At 33.4% G+C, this 20,661-nt stretch overlaps 1 protein-coding gene across 4 annotated transcripts in view; it reads left to right on the top strand.

Annotated features, from left to right (window-relative positions):
- LOC108911190 (facilitated trehalose transporter Tret1-like) overlaps positions 1-18,598 on the top strand; it is a 25,447-nt gene extending 6,849 nt beyond the window's left edge. The window contains exons 1-2 of one of the 4 annotated variants that reach the window (XM_018716058.1): positions 14,760-14,834; positions 17,208-18,598. In XM_018716058.1, the coding sequence (XP_018571574.1) occupies positions 17,282-18,547 (1,266 nt within the window). In that variant the 5' untranslated portion in view covers positions 14,760-14,834; positions 17,208-17,281 and the 3' untranslated portion in view covers positions 18,548-18,598. Of the gene's footprint in view, positions 1-14,759; positions 14,835-15,588; positions 15,716-16,721; positions 16,743-17,207 lie in introns of those variants that run through there. The other 3 variants (XM_018716059.1, XM_018716060.1, XM_018716061.1) reach the window with 3 other exon arrangements.
- Positions 18,599-20,661: the final 2,063 nt, after the last annotated feature.

Genomic DNA, 20,661 nt, shown 5'->3' with positions numbered 1-20,661 from the left:
CTAGAAATTGGCCTCAATGATTTGGGATCGAGGGGGATTATCCCTCTTTATCCTGCCTCATCTCGTGTAGGCCTGGACAGCCTTCGTAGGTGGGCCCCATCCGTCGTCTACCCCGACCGCAAATGCGGCCGGTGTAGGCGCTTTGTGGGACCTCCTTTTGTCCTGGCTGGGCCCCGCCGGCTAGGGCCCTTTCTTCTGGCGCTCTTCTTGCTTCGCCGGCTCGTCTGTGTAAACCCCGGGGGTAGTGTCATGTTTATGTGTGGTATGGTTGGGTAGGGTAGTGCGGCTATGCAGCCTGGGATGCGCTTTGCTAAGGTGGCCCTTAGGCTAGCGCGGGAGGGGAGGGTTAAGGAGGGTATGGGGGGTGTGTATGTGTGTGTGTGTGTCGTTGTCTTCGTTTCTTGATCCTGGCTGTCTCTGAACTAGACCCACCGAGACCGTATGAGTATCCGAGAACACAGGACTCGAGAACAGCGGCAATGCAGAATCGGTGTATGTTGGTGACATGGTGTGGACTCGAATGCATAATCGGGATATTCTTATTTCGCAGAACTCAACTCTACTCGCATCGACGATAGCTTAGCAGTTAGTAATAATAATTAAGGTAAGCCTCGCAACGAACGAGAGATGCGGTTTGTTTTACGGAGCATTTTCCGTTATTAAATATTAATGTTTTTAGTTATTTTATAATTATTGAATTCTTATTTTTAAAATGAAGCCTGGCTGCAAATCATTAGTTTGGGATTTTATTTTAAAAAAAGTAATAAATAAATAAGTAAAAAGTTTAAATTATTTGGCAATACAACAAATCTTAAAAAGCATTCAATTTTTGGCCTCTAAAGCACATACGCCTAGACCCCTAGAGTCTAGTCCATCTATCTGCCTGTCCTGAGGGATACTCGAAGCCTCATCATGAATTCGCAAGTATTCGAATGCCCGCATAAAAGTTCTCGAGAATAGCGAGAACTTTTAAGAATCGAATGCATATCGATTCTTGTATTCGAATTCTCCCATCACTAAAAATTTATTGATCATGGAATAATAATTCAAGTCTTCTTTTCCCAGTAGGTAGGTACATATTTACAAATATATTTATTACTTCTTCAACATTAATGTTCACGTCGTTATGAACATCTATAAATTGTAAATATCTATATTTAAGAAAATATTCCAGAATGATTTATTGATTCTACTAACCTCTCTAACCTCGAAATTTTAGAAATGGGTATCCTTTAATAGCTGCTTAATATAAGAATACAAATAAATAATACAACATCTCAACAGAAAATAGCCAAAATTAAAATGCATAACCACATAACATGTACAGCACAGACTACCATGTACAGACTCTCAGCTCAACACAAATTATGACAGACCGCGATGCATTTATCAAGTAGTACGCGATGCGATCGGCATACCCAGTGACATAGAAAGTCATGCAACCTGTCCCTTTAGGAATCTTGACTGAGAGTCCATTGAAATGTTACAATTTTTTGGGCTTAGCGTGCAAAAGTCAGAGCATTTTTTGGATATCAAGAGGGGGTTAGTCTAAAGTTAAATCCATGTTTGTGGGGTCGCAACCCTTGAGCGTCGGCCGCCATCTTGTAAAAAGGGCTGCGAATGGTTTTTATACTACTACTGACTATATCGGGCAAACTATTCCTCGCACAAAAAATTTGGAAACATATTTCTTGTTGCAAATTAAATTCTCTACAAATTTGGTACCGTAACTTTTAGTCGTAGAACCAAAAATAATAAAGTTATTAACGAAAATAGATAAAAATTTGGGAAGAAATTTTGTTTTGGTCGTTATAACTTTTTTTCTGGTCATTTTACAAAAAAATTACATCAGAGCATTTTGATACAGGGGTTTTCAAGGAATAATTTCCATTACAAACTTTTTTCAAATTTTATTTATTTATTAGGGTTTTACAGCGATGCGAAACTTACACTATTCTCCAGTACTAGTAAGTATACATTAATATGAATGATTAGGCATAGTTTTCTCTCATCTTTCCATTATTTTTATAAGAAACATTTTAATGATTGACATTGCAATGTTGTTAATTAGTTATTGACTCTTTTCCCCACCCCCTACGAGGTAGAGTCTGGTGGCGCGTTTTTTTTACGTCGTATCCCTAGTAGGCAGAATCCACGGACATTTTCTAGCTGACATAATAATTAGTGTAATTAAAAATATCGAAATATATTTCCCAATCTACTGTGTCCTCAGTCTCTTTGATGGGCCAGGCTGCGACTCAGGATCTGGTTGAGCTTCCGATATTGAATTGTTGAGGAAGGATGGAGAATGAAGTGGCGTCATTGTTGGCAGTTCATCTTCAAAATCATTTTCCTCGATCAATTTTGATATCTCCATTATGTTGCTGCATGTCTCCCCAGAACAATTCAGGCACACTGCAGAACATTTGAGGCCTGCCTTCCGACATCCACACATTGCTCCACAGTTTCCTTTGCATCGGCAGAATATCAACTAGAAGCTCATGGGGTGCTGGAGGTTTTGAACTTTGAATAGGCATCAATTAAATTGTCCATACTTTTTCCAGCCCCAGTCTTGAGGGTCGTTGTAATTCCCGAGCCACCACTGGACCTGATGATAGACTCCGAGGCTGTGCAAGCGGGCTGTGTCTTGTGTTGGAGGAAGTGAAGACAAATTAAATGTATTATTTGTCACTGACTTGGCGAATCGTTTATATCTAAGACTGTCCAGAGAATAATCATCTTTATTGCCACCATATAAAGAGATGAAAAAACGTTCGCCAACGGCAGTGAGCAAAGTAGGGACGACTATCTCATTGAAGAATAACGCTGTTCCACTAGCTAACTCAGGACGTGTCTCCAGGATTGCGAGAAATTTCATTTTACCGATGTTGTAAGCTGCTGAAGTCACATCCTGAGAAGGCATGGAGAAACAACAGATTATCCGCAATGACTTCTCCGTACATAAAACTTGACGGACATTACAATTCGTTCGGCTGTACGTCCTTTCGATGGTTTAAAAAAATATATATTTGAATGTGTTCTTCCAAATGCCGTGAGCAAGACAAGAATATCGATATCTACTAAGCTGGGAACATCAACTATGTGATTAGCAATGCCCGTTGCAACATCGTCGGTACGTTTGTTTATGAGGTCCATAATACTTTTTTTATTACCGTCATTACGTACATTACAAACCCGCCGTTGTCGTCTTTGCTGCCGCTTACTCTGATCCTGAAACGCTTCCGCGCAAATGAAGCAATTGTTCACAAAATCAAAGCTTGTCTCTGGATCTTCTGAAACTGAAGGTGATAAACTGCTGCTGCTGAAACGATGAACGACATTATACGTTCGACTGTCGCTATAATAATGGTAACATGGTATATGTACAGTGACTTCCGAAACATTTCGTAAAAATTGTTCATTATCCTCATCAATTTTTGTTATTGCTCGATCAAGTAAGGTCCTTTCGCCTTCACAATTCTGATTTTACTTTCCCATAAAGGTTTTTTACAAATAAAACAATCACTCATGATGGAATAACACTATATGAACGCTTAAAAAAGTCAAAATGCTTATCACAAAATTCAAAATAGCTCTCACAAAACTCAAAATCTTGTCCACAAAACTCAAAATACTGTCCACAAAACTCAAAATACTTTCCACAATTAAATATGTCACGCACGCACGTGGTAGCACAACTGGAAGAAAACTGAAGGACGCCTCACCTATGCCTAATCATTCATATTCATAGTTTCGCATCGCTGTAAAATCCTAATAAATAAATAAAATTTGAAAAATGTTTGTAATGGAAATTATTCCTTGAAAACCCCTCTATCAAAATGCTCGGGTGTAATTTTTTTGTAAAATGACCAGAAAAAAAGTTATAACAACCAAAACAAAATTTCTTCCCAAATTTTTATCTATTTTCGTTAATAACTTTTTTATTTTTGGTTCTACGACTAAAAGTTACAGAACTAAAGTTGTAGAGAATGTAATTTGCAACAAGAAATATTTTTCAAATTTTCTGTGCGAGGAATAGTTTGCCCGATATAGTAAGTAGTAGTATAAAAACCATTCCCAGCCCTTTTTACAAGATGGCGGCCGACGCTCAAGGGTTGCGACCCCACAAACATGGATTTAACTTTACACTAACCCCCTCTTGACATCCAAAAAATAAAATTGCGTGCTCTGACTTTTGCAACCCCAAATGTAACTTTTCAATGGACTATGATGCCCAGGCCTGTCTATGCGCCATGCGGCCGGCGCAGGCGCGGGCGGCGCGGCGGCCCAGCGGCTACGGATATGATAAAAATCGCGCGACAGATTTTTGGGGGGGGGGCTAAAGCCCCCAAAGTCCCCACCCCCTGGTTACGCTACTGGACCGGACTGTCTACAAGCTTTAGCTTATGTAGATGTTTCCTAAAGTGACAGTGTCCCGTTATGAGTCCTGAGCCGGATTTTATTCAAGCTCAGTAAATCGTCTGCTCTTTCCTTCGAAGGATACTCAAAACCTTAGTAGAGTTTTTTGTCGGTGGCGGCCCCGAAGGGAGCTACAGCCCCTTGAAGAGGTAAGTCAGGAAACAGTTTTTATTGCATAACTTTAAAACGGTCTAATATTAAATCGCAAAATTTTGGGGTTGTATTTCTATTTAGATGCTTAATAATCGGCATAATATACAAATCAAAATTTGCTACAGGGGCGGGAACGTGCGGGACTATGGGCCAAATTTTACAATTTTTTTTGTACACAATTTTTTCTACTTCCTGAACCGAACTTATGAAAATTTATTATATTTTGCATAAAAAAGGTACTCTTGTTAGATTTTAATAGCAACATTCCTGCTGAAAATAAATGTATCAAATTGTGCCATGAGAAAATTACTATTTATGACAGTTAAGAGAGGTGTCAAAATATGTCAATTACTGATTAGATTACCTACTCAATATTTCAATCTAAGAAATTTTAATTTAGATACTGTAATAAACGTAGAATAAACTAAATTATTTAGGGTTACTAGTTTAGATACAGAGGAATCTGTGCAGATCACCTATCCGCGGCGGACAGTTGTGAACGAATTCGAAAACGGTAACATAAATAAGCTCCGTGCAGTTTGCGTCCGCGCGGTTTCCGCCGTGTCTGAATTAGCCCATAATGCCCCAAAATTATCTTCACCGGTGAAATTACATTTACAATAAAAAATTTGATGTTTCATGTCTTTTTAGGTATTTTTTGATTTTCAAATAAAAATAATAGTATGTAATAACATTAAGTATCTACTTAATTGCGATATTAAACCCTGATTTAGTAACAGTTACATGACAACTACAATAACGATAATAATAGTACAAAAGGAAAATTAAATAAAAATAGTAAGTTTCTCATGGCACAATTTGGTACATTTATTTTTGAGCAAGTAATGAATTATTGAAATGGATTTTACTAGAAAACGGCTCATGCTATTAAAATTTAATAAATGTACCTTTATTATGCAAAATATGATAAATCTTCACATTTTCGGTTCAGGAAGAAGAAAAAATTGCGTACCTACAAGAAAAAATTATAAAATTTGCCCCATGATCCCGCATTTTCTTAGGCCCCTGTAGCAAATTCTGATTTGTATATTATACCGATTATTAAGCACATAAACACCAAAAAAATTTCGTGATTTAATTAAACCATTTTGAAGTTATGATAAAAACTGTTTCCTGAGTTACCCCTTGTATCTCCCTGAGAGGCCGCCACTGACCAAAACTCTACTATCATATTTCGACATGTTTTATATACTCTTCAATTTTGAGTACTTGTTTTGTTAACACCTTGTATACTCGTAACTCTAACAGTTCATCAACGCATTATCTTACAATAATGAATTATAAAGTTAAAGGATATACATAGAGTAGGTATAGGAAAAATATAACATAAATAAAAAGTAACACAATATTTTAAAAAACAAGGTTTTCTTAAAAGGAACTAAAAAGAAAGAAATAAACCAAGGAGTTTATAAAACCCATAATGTTGATTCCTAATTGAAATTTTTATTTTAAGGGTAAATTAAGGAAAAAAATCAAATCAAATTAAAAAAATTATAATAACAAAATGCACATGTACATGTACAAATTAATTCAGATCATAAATAGCCCCACCTTTAAAGAGCTTAAGAAACAATTATTGACTTTCAGTTTAACTTAAACGTACACGTCGCATGTATAAAATATTCAATATTTTGAGCCATAAATTATTTAAAAAATAATTATTTCTGACTAAACTAAGCAGAATTCGAAAAAAAAGTAGAGATATCTTTTCTTCAAAAAAGTGTAATTCATTAAAAAATAATATTGTTTGCTTGATAATTCAAAGGAATAAAAAAAATTCGAAAAATTTCTGGGACGGGATTTTGTACAAAAAATATCGCCCAGCGTGAGTCACGAAACGGGACCCCGGCAGGTGCTGCTCTAGCGGCCAACGCTTCAAGTCTAATAATTCCGCTGCACCGGATATTCGTCCGATTTTTCAGGAACGGCTCCAATTTTTGTACATACAATCTTATAAGGAAAGAGAGTAAATATTTTATTAATCAGTAATAGATTATCGAGGACAATAATATTTTTTTATTGAGTAGGCAATAATTTTTAGTTAATAAGCTTAAACAATCTTATAATTACTATTCCTTCATTATAAAAACAGAAATACGGTTTTTAAAATTACATGTAGTTTCTTCTTCAAAAGTGACCTTAAAACACGTATAACATGGAATAGTCAACAGTCTAATGTTTATATTTTCACATTAACAATCCGATAATGTAAATTAACTGCTATTTTCAGTAAAAAAAATATATACCTAACCTGAAATATTTTTTTACTTTGACGAGTCGTTTTAACTTAAAAACACTGCTTAATTACTAAAATATATAGAATCTTGCTACTAATTGCGTTTGGAGAATAATATGTATAGGCATAAAATATATATATAATATTACTGTATGTATTTAGTCCATTGAAATGAAGGCTGAACCTCCATTTTTTCCTCTGTCGATCAAACCTGGGCGCAAATATGTTTTCGACCCTCAGGAATCCGAATCCGCAAAAATTTTTGACCTAGGTGGTCAGGAAAGGGGTCAAAAGGTCAAAAAACCGTAAAAAATAAGGTTTTTCGCAAATATCTCGTAAACTACGGCAAGTAGCAAAAAAATAATTGCACCATCGTGTTCCCAGGGAAATTTTACATCGATTTTATGCTATTGCTTATTAAAATTAAATAAATTTATGTCATGTTTTGGACATTCTAACTAAGCAAGAGAGGGGAAGGCATTTGGGGAGTACGCGCACGCTACATGTATCGGTTGACTCGAAGCTCTAGCAGGTGCGCTTGTTTCGAATATAATGCGATTTCAAATATAATTAGCCTGCAGTTATAGTGGATCTGAATTCAATTGCCAGATACACTATTTTTTTTGCTACTTACTTTAATTTTTAAATGGAAAACCAAAAATAATGCTAATGAAGAACAGAAAAAAAACTTTTTTAGAACGAAATATTTATTGGAAAAATGAAATATGGTGCTCTGAAAAATCGACACAAAGTTTATTCTACAAATACTTGTTCATAAAAAAAGTCAAAATTTGTATAAACAATTGTTCTCAGAATGACTTTTTATTTCTTAATTTTGAAGACTTTTGAGGAATTGAATAATGAATAAAACAAGTGTAGTAGTCCGGGCGAATTAGTTTTTTTTTCAAAAATCGGGGCCATCTCGAATTTTATGGGCTTAAAATTAAGTAAAAAATACACTAGAATAAAAGCCTAAATTTGTGTATTTGTAGAGGCCGATCGTCATATTGTTTATAATAAAAAATAATAAAATAATTGCTTTTTTTCAGTTTTTCGCTTATATCTCCAAAAATAAGCCTCTGATCGACATGAGATATACTTATTGATTTTGTTCCTAAGGAAATTTGCTATAACGGTAGGCTTTTGCGAAAGTTCGCAAAATTTTTTTATTTTGCAACTTAAAAATCTGAAATTTACACAGACGCGAGATAATGTAATTACCTTTAGATCCTTTCTTGCGGAATTTCGATATCTTGACGCGCTCGCGTTTTCGACAATATAATTTTGCAATACGCCGCCATTTTTTTTTTTGGGGTCCGGATTGCAGGTATTTGTTGAGCTCCCCAACAGTTATCTTTTCCTGTAGTTTCATCCAATTTCAGTCAAATTTGTTATTTTTATTTAATTCTGAAAATTTAGTACATTTTTCTATTCACCGCTAATTTTGCAATATAAAAAAAGTTTTGCGAACTTTCGCAAAAACCTACTCTTGTAGCAAATTTCCTCAGGAACAAAATCAATAAGTATATCTCATGTCGATTAGAGGCTTATTTTTGGAAATATAAGCGAAACACTGAAAAAAAGCAACTATTTTATTTTCTTTTTTGTACCTAGCCTTATTTGAAACAATATTGAAAATCTGCAAACACATCTTCATTGACACTTTTTGCCCTCTATCCGATTTCTTATACGTTTCGCCTTACCGGGGCTATCATCAGGTTAATTTTTTTAAGTATAGTTGCAGTTTTGGTAGCAATTCATGATGTTTTTCACATACAACATACAGCAAGTTTAAATTTTAACATTTCGTTCTGTATTTGACCTTCCATCTTCTGGTGTCCAAACTTCCAAATCTCTTTATTTTGGATCAGTTAAATGTTTAGAAGGCTTTTTTATAAGTGTTTAAGCCAAACTACATTAAAATACTAAGTTTCAAAAGTATAAGATAGTTATTTTTTCTTAGATATATTATTTTTCGTACATATATCAAGATATATTAACTTGGTTATCTCACAATTTTTTTAATTTAGCATTTAAACGTAAGTTTAACCCTTACAAAAAAGGTCTTTCTTCTAAATATTCTACTGAGCCAAAACTCAAAACAAAGAGAAACAAATCTATGTTAGGACACCTGAAGATGGAAGGCCAAATAAAGAACGAAACGTTAAAATTTAAACTTGTTGTTTGGTGTGTGTTTGACAAAAAAAAATTAATTAATTATATTTTTAAAAATTTCAGTTTTTCCCAAATATGTATTTCAAAAATAAATTGAGATATTCTTGACTTCTTGATACCATATTTTTAGCCTCATAATTGCGTAACTTTGTTCTAATTTAACCAAATTTGTAAGTATCTCTTATAGAGATGGGAAAAGATTGGGTCTTTTGAGGGTTTGAACCCGATTTAAACCCATTTGAAAAGACCCGGTTTAAACTCAAACACTCTTTTTAACTGTTTTGTATAAAAAGGGTTAGTTATCAGTTATGCAATCAAATAATTTCCAAACTATGTCTTTGCCTCCACGCATTTATTAATATTAGGTACAGAATTAAAAATTAAAATTCTTAAAAACTTGAGAGCTTTCCGGTACCTAAGTAGGGTGGGGTCAATATTTAACATTTTCATCTGCTTTGAGGTCATAAAATGGCGCGAAATTTAAATTATTGAAAATACCGGGTCTAAATGAAAAGATCGGACCCGGTTTAAATCATCTCGACACAACTCTAATCTCTTATAATAAAAGAGAAGCGAGACACCCATGGTGAGCCTCTTGAATGACTCACCCTGTATACATCAAGGAGTAACGCAAGGCAGCAAAGTTTTAGTGCCGCTGTTGTATGTTATGCTTTAACAGAAAATAGAAAAATATATATTTTTTGCAACGCGATAGGACATAAGGAGCATATTTGAAAAATATTTTGTGCTGGAATTCCCCGCCACATCAAACTTATATTTTTTGTAATGAAATAGCACTTTATTCTCATGTTTGCATTTAGTTCATTTTAAGAAGGCAAAAAAGGAAATGTAAAGACCCGACTTGTAGGTATACCTAATGGAAACTCAAGAAAAGAAATTAAAAAAATAAACATTTTAAATTCAATGTCTTTTTTTATTACACTAAATGACTAAAAATAAGTTGATTGTTAAGACAATATGAAATTAAAATGGTGTTAGTTATATTCATATTCAAGAATGAATTACTTTTTTGGTGGTCACTTTTTTCATTAAATATCAAGTAGTTTCCTCCTTATCGGTAAGTAGCTACTGATTTGTAGATTGAAAAAGAAATCTACCTGAGCCAGACTAATTTTGAAGTTGTAAATTTATTTTGAAGCTACCAAGGCTAGAACATAAATAACGATTTTATGTAGGGCACCCTGTACGTAAAATTTAATCTTTATTCTTAATAAAGAAAAATTAGTACATATTATTGGTTTTTTATGCGTTATATTTTCGTACTACTTAAGCTTTACAAAATCTTATTACTTAGGTACTTTTAAAAAATTACCCATATTTATATATCAAAGATAATATTAGACCATTATGCTTTATTTTAGTACGCATTTTATAAGCCAACTCTGTGTTTTCGCTTTCGTTTTCAAGGGTAGCAACACCTGCGACAGAGTATACAAACTAATTATACTTACAAATTCTTTTATTTAGATAGAAATCACTACAATTCTGGTTTAAATAAGAAATAAATATGGAGTCGTGTGTAAAATGTTGTCATTTTATTCGAGGACACAAATTATAGAATTATTAATAAATATTAATCTGAAAATTAAATACAAATGATCATAGGTATCCATTCTAGTGAGTGAAGTAGTTTGGTTATTGTGCCTGACCTAGTTCCGTCGTAAATGCAATATATTGACAGACTAACAGTATGGTTAAAATTGAGGTACTTTGGTATTTATTTAAATTATTCTTCTGTTCTCATGAGCATTGAAAATTATCTCACTCACTAGCGGGAACCATTGCGAATACATTGATATATAATAATATCCAATTATGTTAGTTCCTTCGATGATTTGTGTCCTCATCTAAAGCTCTGTTACACGGTAAAAATATACATACTAAATCGCCCCCTTAGGGTACCTAGTTAGAAAACTATCCTTATTTATAACCGATTTTGATATAACTTATGGTAGGTAGTTAAAGACCTTTAAGGTATGATTATTAACCTATAATTTTCATTCCATTATCACAAAGAAAGTTATTTTAAAAAATATTTAAATGATAAGACTTCTTTGGAGGGCCATATCTCAGTAACGATGCTTCGGACCAATGTTTATAGGAACATTTTTTTTTTATTTTTGGCTCTACCATCTCAAATTTTGTACCAACTTTTCCAAACACCCTGTATTAAGAAACTTACAGTAAAAAAAGGCTGCCGTGTCATGTTTTAAGAGTATTTTTCTAGGTAATTCGTTAATTTTTATTGATTTAAATTTGAGAAAAATCCGGGTGTATCGACTTTATTATTCTTTATACTTATTTAAGTAAATTAAAAATGTACATAAAACCGTTTAAAAAAATGGGGTGACAAAATTATTTGAGGCTACTTTGTCATCAAATATATAATGTTGAAAAAATGCCCAGAATAATACAAATCCAGACACAAAAATTTCTATTTTTTTATTATGGGAAAAAATTACATATAGATATAGGTAACTACTTGTAGATTATTGGCATTTGTGTGGATATTTCTATAATAAAAGTAACAATAACGTTTCTGCATTGAAGAAATTATTTTATCGCTATACAAAAATATTAAATTGTTTCTTAAATCGAGTTTTGAAAAAATCTTCATCGTCTGAATCCCCACAGACAATACAAAGAAACTCTCTCTACTGCCTTCGATGTACGTACCGCAGATTCATTTTTTGCAACACTGTACCCACATTCCACGTTTATTAGTGTCAATATTTGTAACTGTTAGAGTGTCACCTCCAGCATCTGCAAGCATAGTGGCGCCCGAACGTCGGAAACAATGTCCTGTATATAGATTTGCGTTCGGTAACTTAAAAAATTCAGCCATTACTTTGGGTTGATTACCAATTTTGTTGATCCCAACCATTTGTTTCGTACCTACATTTACCCTTTTGGTAGTTCACAAAAAATTGTTCCATATTAGGCGGTCTAAGTAGCATACTTATATGTCTTATTTTTATATTTATTTATTTACTATATCCAACAGATAAGTAGGTACTTAATTACAGGATAAGGATATCAAACTACAATAATAAAAAGAGAAAACAAAATTCAGCTAAAAACCACAAAAAGACACAAATATATAACAAGAGAAATGGCTATAAATTACAAACATTGTTAATACATATAATAAAGTCATATAAATAAAATAAAACAAGGTCAAATATTATATAAACACTTTATCTGAGTTATAGATGAACATAATATATCCAACCGTGATTCAACTACACTGTAATTGGTAAACATTTGGTACAAGCCAAAGGCTTTATATAAATTAGTACGGTAGGTAGGTAATTGTTTGTTTGGAGAAGTTGGTGCCGTATGTATGAAAATATATCATTTCTACTAGGTCCTCACATCGGGGACCGCCTAGTCGGGTGTCTTGGTCGGTGGATTTCGATTTGCTGAGGTAAGCATCACGGACACAGGCTGGAATTTGGATGGGTGACCTAAAGTATGCTCGGGGACATGGTTGTGACAGCCTACCAGAGACCTGGGCCGCTCAACATTTTCCGCATGTCTGTGGTCCCCGATAAATGGTAATGAGAACAGAGCAAAGAAAATCTATGTAACTCAAGACCGCATATCATACATAAACTGTACGAGACTTTGCCACCAAGCCACCCGTGTAGTAAATTTCACACAAATTATTATTATAGTCCAGTAATTACGTGCTGTAAATTACCTTTAGTTGGAAAATTTTGATATTCTGCAATGCCGAACTGCGGCTTAGAGAATGACCAGCATAACACTTAGAATTTTCTAATTTCAGATATTGAGCCATAACATATTTTGATTAATATGTTTACCTCTACGGTATAAAATAAAAAGTTTTCTAATGTCAGTTGGTCTGTCAGCTAGGCATTTTTAAACACATTAAATTCATTATAGCTCAATAATAACAAACTTCCTAGATGTTCCATTCTTTGAATTAGGAATATTTATTACAATAGTATGTATCATCTCGGATGTCTAAATCATCAATAACCAATAACCATATTGCACAATTCATCTGATCTGCAGGCACCACCTGCCACCCCAATTACCACAATAACCTAGAATATAGTTCTTGTTTCTTGTGCTAAACACAAATTAATAATGAAATGTACCTTTTTTGATAGATATTCGTCATCAGCAGCTTCAAATATTTTATCTATTTCTTCTTTTGCAAATAAACATGATTCTTTGATTTTATAACCATTATTTTTCTGTTTTAAAAATGCTGCGAGTTTAATTAGGTAGGTACTACTGAATCCTCCAAAGTGGTTAAATTATTTTAAAAATCGCTTCCAAGACTTCCACATGCATTTTTAAAGTTGTGATATCAGCTCCTGAATGTATTAATAGCTGAAGTTCTACGGAAACAATGTCCGGTCCGGTATATTCGTGAGCATCCTTCCATTTGAGAAACGCAGCAACTTGTTTTGGCATTTACCCAAATGTACGATTTCCTATTAATTGATTATATACTTTACCATTTGAATATTAAAAGTATACAAAATCTTATACTATCAGTAGATAGTATACAAAGAGTGTGACCTATTAGATTATTTCAAAACCTACTTCGATTTAAATTTTGAAAATTGGCACACTTGGTTTTTGGGTGTGCTCTTTTCAAATCTATTAATTATGTTCCCGCAACAGTTCCGGTTATACCTTTGTCAACTTTGTTATTTTAAATGGAACACTATGTATATTTTACATTTTTGGATTCTACGCTTCATTTTAAAGGTGACTTTCTCAAGTTTCCCTATTCCTAAAAATTATCCGTTTTCGAGATATTTAACTTTTTGGGGAAAATAAATAAAAATCAGAATCTATACTTTAAAGCCCTGCGATATTCTACAGTTAGACAGATAAAGCAATATAATTTGTAGGAGCAGGAGCCTAAGCTGCATAACCATTTTCAGAGTTACCGAATCTTATACAGGGTGGTGATATTCAATACGGAGTTTGGTCCACTGGAACTTAATTTTTTGTAATGGAACACCCCCTATATTGTTTCAAATTTGGATGTGCCATTTTATTCTCTTTCCATCCATACTATGTTTCCCCACACTTATCTCTTCCAGTTTTTGCGTTATTTGAAGGTATTTGGGTACTCTACTGAAATAGATTAATATTGTTATGTCATCAAATCTTCTACACGTTCTGCCAATGTTCCTATCACATAAATAACAAATAATATTTTTTGAAAAAGACATACTATTATTCTCAACCCGGTAATCAATACATTTTTATGTTTGCTGATATATCTTCTTCGATTTTTCTTATAATAATTTACACTCTATTTGCTTTGCAGATTCAATAATTTCTGACGAAGTTAATGTGGATTCTTCCATCTCGTATAATAATAAATAATTACTTTTATGGATTTAAATAGGAACAAATATGGCGATTACTGTGTACCTAAGTTATTTATTTAATAACGCTCGTCTCATAGCAACCTGATGAAATTATTATTATTCATGAAAGAAATATCATACAATTTTAATAATATAAAATACATACTAACTGTTTACCTAACATGTATAATATATTGCTTTACATAAAATCAAACAGAGATATTCTATTATATTATTTTATTTTCGGTTTGTACAGTAAAGACCTGGCTCAGACATATTGTATAGTTGATAAATTTATGATTTCTTTAAAAAAAAAACTATATAAGGTATCACTTTGGGGTTCTCATCTGCAACAATTAACTTGATATGAGTGAATAATCTACCTTTTTTGTTAATCAATATGGGATTCAAGAAAAACCTTTTTCTGTACTTCGCTGTTGCCTCAGGTAAAGTTTTGCATTTCTTAATTTTAAGGAGATAAGTTCATATGAACCTGTCCTGAAAGGTTTCATTTTCGAGACAGGGGGTGTTAACCCTTAAATTTTAATTAACGGTTATCTTGCCTTTTTAAATATAATCTAATGTTAAATATGATAGGTAGATGTGAAATAAAATTTTCTTTTGATTTAATTAAAGCATGTTGGCGTCTTCAAGTAATTAAGTAGACCACGCTTTAGCTAGACTCTAGATCTAGATGTTGATTAGTAGAGTAGTTGATTAATTGATAGTAAGTAAAACCATCAAATAGGTATAGATTCACCCATCATCAAACGAGTGCATTTTAGTGCAAATATAAATATAAGAAAATCTTAAATACATATATACATATACATATATATATATATATATATATATATACAGGGTGTCTCGCTTAAANACGTTAGTAAATTAAACTTATATATATAATTATAAGTTTGTCCCTAAAATTCTTATATTAGACAAATAAGAGTATAATTTTACATTGAGCAAAACGGTGTTCAATTTCAAGTAAAAAAGTTTTTACCGTTTGAAATTGACGAAATGTAACTAGAGAAATGGAATACTTAGTTACATTACGAGGTGTATAAAAGTAATGAGACTGAAGTTTTTAAATATTTTTATTCGAATAGAATCAGTATTGTCTCCCTCAAAATAATACCCTTGGGAGGCCACACAGCGTTGATGACGATTCTTCTAGTCCTCGTAGCAGGCTGGAATTCATATACTAGGATAACTTCCAGCTGGTCGGTTACAGCAATTTTAATGTTCTCGAGTGTTCCAAAATGGCGTCCCTTAGGATGATTTTTTAATCTCGGGAAGAGGAAAAAGTCACAAGGACTCAAGTCAGGTGAGTAAGGATGCTAAGGAGCCACAGGAATGTTTTACGTCAAAAACCCATTTATTGAAACTGCTGTGTGACAAAGCGCATTGTCGTGATGCAGGATCTAATTGTTCTTGATGTTCGGTCTCACACGCATGAATCTTTTTCGGAGTCTCTCAAACTAGGTAAAAATGTTAATTGACTGTCTCGCTTTGACGCAAAATTTTTTGTGGACGATTCCCTTGCTATCAATAAGAAAATCAGCATGCTTTTAATATTTGATTTGCTGACTCTTGCTTTTTTGGAGTTTCGAGAGGCTGAAGTGTGCCATTCCTTGCTCAGGCATTTCATTTCCGGGTAGTCAAATACCCAACTCAATCACCAGTAATGACATGGTCCAAAAAATTTAGATCATTTTTAATCGATTCCAAAAAGTCACCTTTCTCTCCTCTGATGGCTTTTTGTTCCTGCGTAAGGCTTATTGGAACCATTTTCGAGCAGATCTTTCTAATCCCCAATGCATTGGTCCTGATATACGGTGGTATGACTCAAATTTAATTGTTCCCCGATCATTGTTCTGTCCATCAACTAACGATCTAAACGCACAAGATCCCGGATTCTCTGGACATTTTGATCGTTCCAGTTGAATGCCTTCCGCAGCGTGGTTCATATTCCATCAACTTACTTTCTTCTGAAAATTAAAGCATTTTCAGAAGAAAGTAAGTTGATGGAAAAACCTTGACAAACCACTGTGTCCGTAGGCCTGCTGAAGTTTTACAAAAGTTTCTTTGCCCTGTGCCCAAATCTGAAGCAAAACCTAATGGCACACTGTTGCTCGAAATTAATGTCATTCATTTTTAAAACGCGGCACTACGAAAACTGGCTTCACGAGAAAAATAATTACCTCGGACAACCAAATGACTCTATCGAGTTCAAACTCGTACTGAACACCTGTCGCCCCTCCAAGGTCCCGTGCTTTCAGTATTTCCATATTGAGCGCTACATTACTAAATTTAGACATCTTGTATATGAGAAAATATATTAACCACACAAGGTAATCTTACACCATACCACAAGTGAATTGTTAATTACCTGTAGTACTTACTAATCCAATTTAGTTTTTAAAATACTTCATCATTGTCGTCAAAATGTTGGGGGTTCTTAGTGATAGTAGGTACCTCACAGTATTTCAGCCACTGTTTAGAGATTTGTACCTATCTGAAATTAGTAATTATTTATCTTTAATTAATTATTAGCCGAAGCGGAAGAATGTACTTCAAGCATCTTCAGATGTATTTGAATAAATGTGATATTTTTTTACAAACTTCAACAGTACCTAACTCGAAAATAAGTGGTTCATTTAAGGCATCTATAATTACTTAATGAACAACCTCCTGAAGTTATGAATGACATATACTTAAAAGATACTTTGTATATAGGTACATTTAGTAGCACGATACATTAGTATTTCAGAATTTATTGTTGGTGTGCTTTATTTAATTATTATTATTTTTTGTAGTGAATTTGATGTCGATGGTATGCGCTATAGGGTACGCTTGGACATCACCATCTCTTTCAAAGTAGCGGGGACTTATGGGGCCTGAGAATAATCCACTTCAGCGACCAACAACCGTCTTGGAAGATTCTTGGATAACATCTTTACATAGTTTAGGAGCTGCTGTCTGCCCACTTTTCATCGGTCCGTTGGCCAATAAATACGGAAGAAAAAATACAATGATTATATTTTCTTTACCTATGCTGGCCTCCAACATAATACTAATATTCGCGAACACAGTTTCCCTTTTCTACATTGCAAGATTTCTTATTGGAGTGGGAACCGGATGTGTGTTTTCAGTTGTACCTTTGTATGTGGCTGAAATTTCAAGTGTAGAGAACAGAGGTTTTACCAGTTTGTTTATGAGTGTCACGATATCATTTCAACAACTTGTAGTATACATAATAGGTCCTTATGTTACCATACGAAATCTGGCTATAATTTCTTTGATACCCTCAGGTTTGTTTTTGTTAACATTTGGTTTATTTGTACCAGATAGCCCGTACTATTTCATATTGGTAAATAAAAAGGAAAACGCAATAAATTCATTAACCCGATTGAGGCAGATTTCAAAAAGTTACGCAGAAAAAGAAATTTTGGATGTTATAAACAGTGTTGAACAATCTAAGACTAAAAAATCTCCAAGAGAAATGTTTAGATCTAAAATTGTCTTGAAATGTTTTTTAATTTCTTCCGGATTAATGTTTTTTCAACAGTTTACTGGAATTTTGGCAATAATACCATATCTACAAACAATTTTCGATGCTACTAACACTTCCATACCAGGAGAAATATCCGTAATGATAGTTGGCTTGGTACAGCTGAACACCACAGCTTTAACATCAAAAATTATAGACATAATTGATAGGAAGAAACTACTTATTGCTTCAAATATGGGAGTTTTTCTGTCGTTAGTTTCATTGGGTGCTTATTTCTTTCTGCTGTCTAATGGGTCCAACGTTAGTAAATTAAACTGGTTACCTATATCTAGTATTTTAGGTTACATTATTTGTTTTAATTTAGGTATTGGGCCTATAGTTTGGACAATAGCAGGCGAAATTTTTCCATCCGATCTTAAAACATATTTAAATGGATTAGCTACTTTTACCAATATTATGTGCGGTTTCACCATTTCAATGTTATTCCCAAATGTTTCGCTTTTTCTGGGAATGGCGTGGTCCGTATGGATTTTCGCCATTTGTACAGCTTTATCAATAATTTTCATTGCCCTATTTGTGCCAGAAACCAGGGGAAAGACGTTTCTTGATATACAAGTTATGTTAAGGGAGGGGAAAATTAAATAAATATGACTATAAAAACTTATTATTATTGCTTTTTTTATGATTTCTATAAATAAATATTTGAATAAGAATCCCTGTTTAAATTATTTTCTAAAGTTGGAACATAATTCACATGAAATCAAAATATAAAGTAAAGAGGAATTAAAGAGAATAGTAAGAAAATTTAACACTGTAGTAATTAGTTATAACAAAAATAAAATTGATTTTTTCATTAAATTATTGTCAATAGCATTATAAGAGTGCAGTGAAAATTTAAAACATATACTTACGTGAGTGCGGTCACTAGGAAACGGACCGGGAAACAAAAAGTTAGTTGATTTTGAAATTGAAGGAGAGAGGTTGTTAAAAATTTGGCATCACACAAACTTTTGGGTAAAAACTCATGAAAACGTAATATAAAGTCGGAAAACACAAAAACAAACATTGATGACGCATATAGAGAGGATATGAAAACAACACAGGAAAAAAGGAATATTTCATACCTACATTTACTAAACTGTCCTCAGATTGTAGTGTCTCTTTTTGGAGGGCCCAAACAAGAAGTTAAAACCTATACAAGACGGGTTTGAGGGGGCAATTGCCCCCCTTGGTCCCCCCTCAATCCCGCCTATTATTGCAATTGAAAAATTAAACTCAGAGTTAAACTTCAAGGGAGTGCGATCACCGGTTTTTTTGTGTGTCGTGTGTCACAAAGGTAGATATTTCTTGATTACGTCCTAGATCTGGTAAACATTTTTCGAGCGATGTTTGCCCTCTCAATGATTTGGGCTAATCCCGCTTATGTACAAGACCTATTTGTGAGGAACTGGTGGTTGGAAGGGATAGTAGAGACCGAAGCAGTGTTGAAACCGAAGCAGTGCCATCAACTGTATAATGAGAGTAGCAGCCCTGTATTTTCCAGAGCAAACTAGTGCAAAATTCCATGATAAACTTAGTGAATAAACCAAGGTAAAAAGAAACTGTATATAATACGGATTTGCATCTATTTCTGTAGAGAAAAAGATTTCATGCAATAGAAAATACAGGACACATTGTGTCTTCATTGTTTTTCTTCAACTGTTGAAAATTTTTTTTATACTCCAAATTAGTCAAAAAATGTTTAACTCTCCAGAGTTAATTTTTTTGGAATAATACTTGAAAATATTTTCCACTGTTAATACAGGTAACTCTGCAATGAGTGGAATTTTTCGAAGTTAGCACCTATTTTGTGAACATCCTGTAAAAGCTATAATAATGAAACTTTATATTTAGAATTTTGTGGTGTGATCAAATCGAAAATGCTATCCATTTCTTTCTTCAAAAATGCCTAATATGTTTTTTTAATTTTTGAGGGTCTTTCCTTATAGCTGTTTTACATTGACAATTTATTGATGAGAAAATTGACGAAGTTCTTCATGAATTAATTCACGAATTTATTGGTAAACAGTGTGGTTTTACACTGCTACAGACTTTGTCAAGTTTTTTGACGAATCAATCAATTCTACCAACGAATCAAAGAAGCAAATAAATTTAAAAAATGTCACCTTTCCACTCATAATTGTAGTGATACAACAGCGGTACCGTTTTGACACATATTATATAAATATTAGTGTTTGTAAGTAACAAATCAGTAAAAACAATGCAAAACTAGTACGACGCCACGCAATTATTTACATATTCCAATAACATAACCTCATTACTGATCTGAGGCTGGAATCTGTTGGGTTGGTACTTCCGAACTTCACGAAGAAATTGACGAAAATTAGAACATGCTCTAAAAGCTGTTTTACATTGACAATTTATTGATCAATTAATTGATGAAGTCGCTTCATCAAGAAATTGGACAAGTGTAATGCACCAAATCAGCTGTCAAATAACTTCATCAATTTATTCATCAAGTTCTTGACGAATTAGGGCATGTTCTAATTTTCGTCAACGTGAAGTTCGGAAGTACTAATCCAACAGATTTCCAACCTCAGATCAGTAATGAGGTTATGTTATTGGAATATGTAAATAATTGTCAGACATCGTACTAATTTTGCATTGTTTTTACTGATTTGTTATTTACAAAAACTAATATTTATATAATATGTGTCAGAACGGTACCGCTGTTGTATCATTACAATTATAAGTGGAAA

This window comes from Anoplophora glabripennis, unplaced genomic scaffold (assembly GCF_000390285.2).
Source record: "Anoplophora glabripennis isolate ALB-LARVAE unplaced genomic scaffold, Agla_2.0 scaffold545, whole genome shotgun sequence".
NCBI classification, from domain to species: Eukaryota; Metazoa; Arthropoda; class Insecta; order Coleoptera; family Cerambycidae; genus Anoplophora; species Anoplophora glabripennis.
The sequence above is the reverse complement of the archived record's forward strand: the minus strand, read 5'-3'. Positions and strand labels throughout refer to the sequence as shown.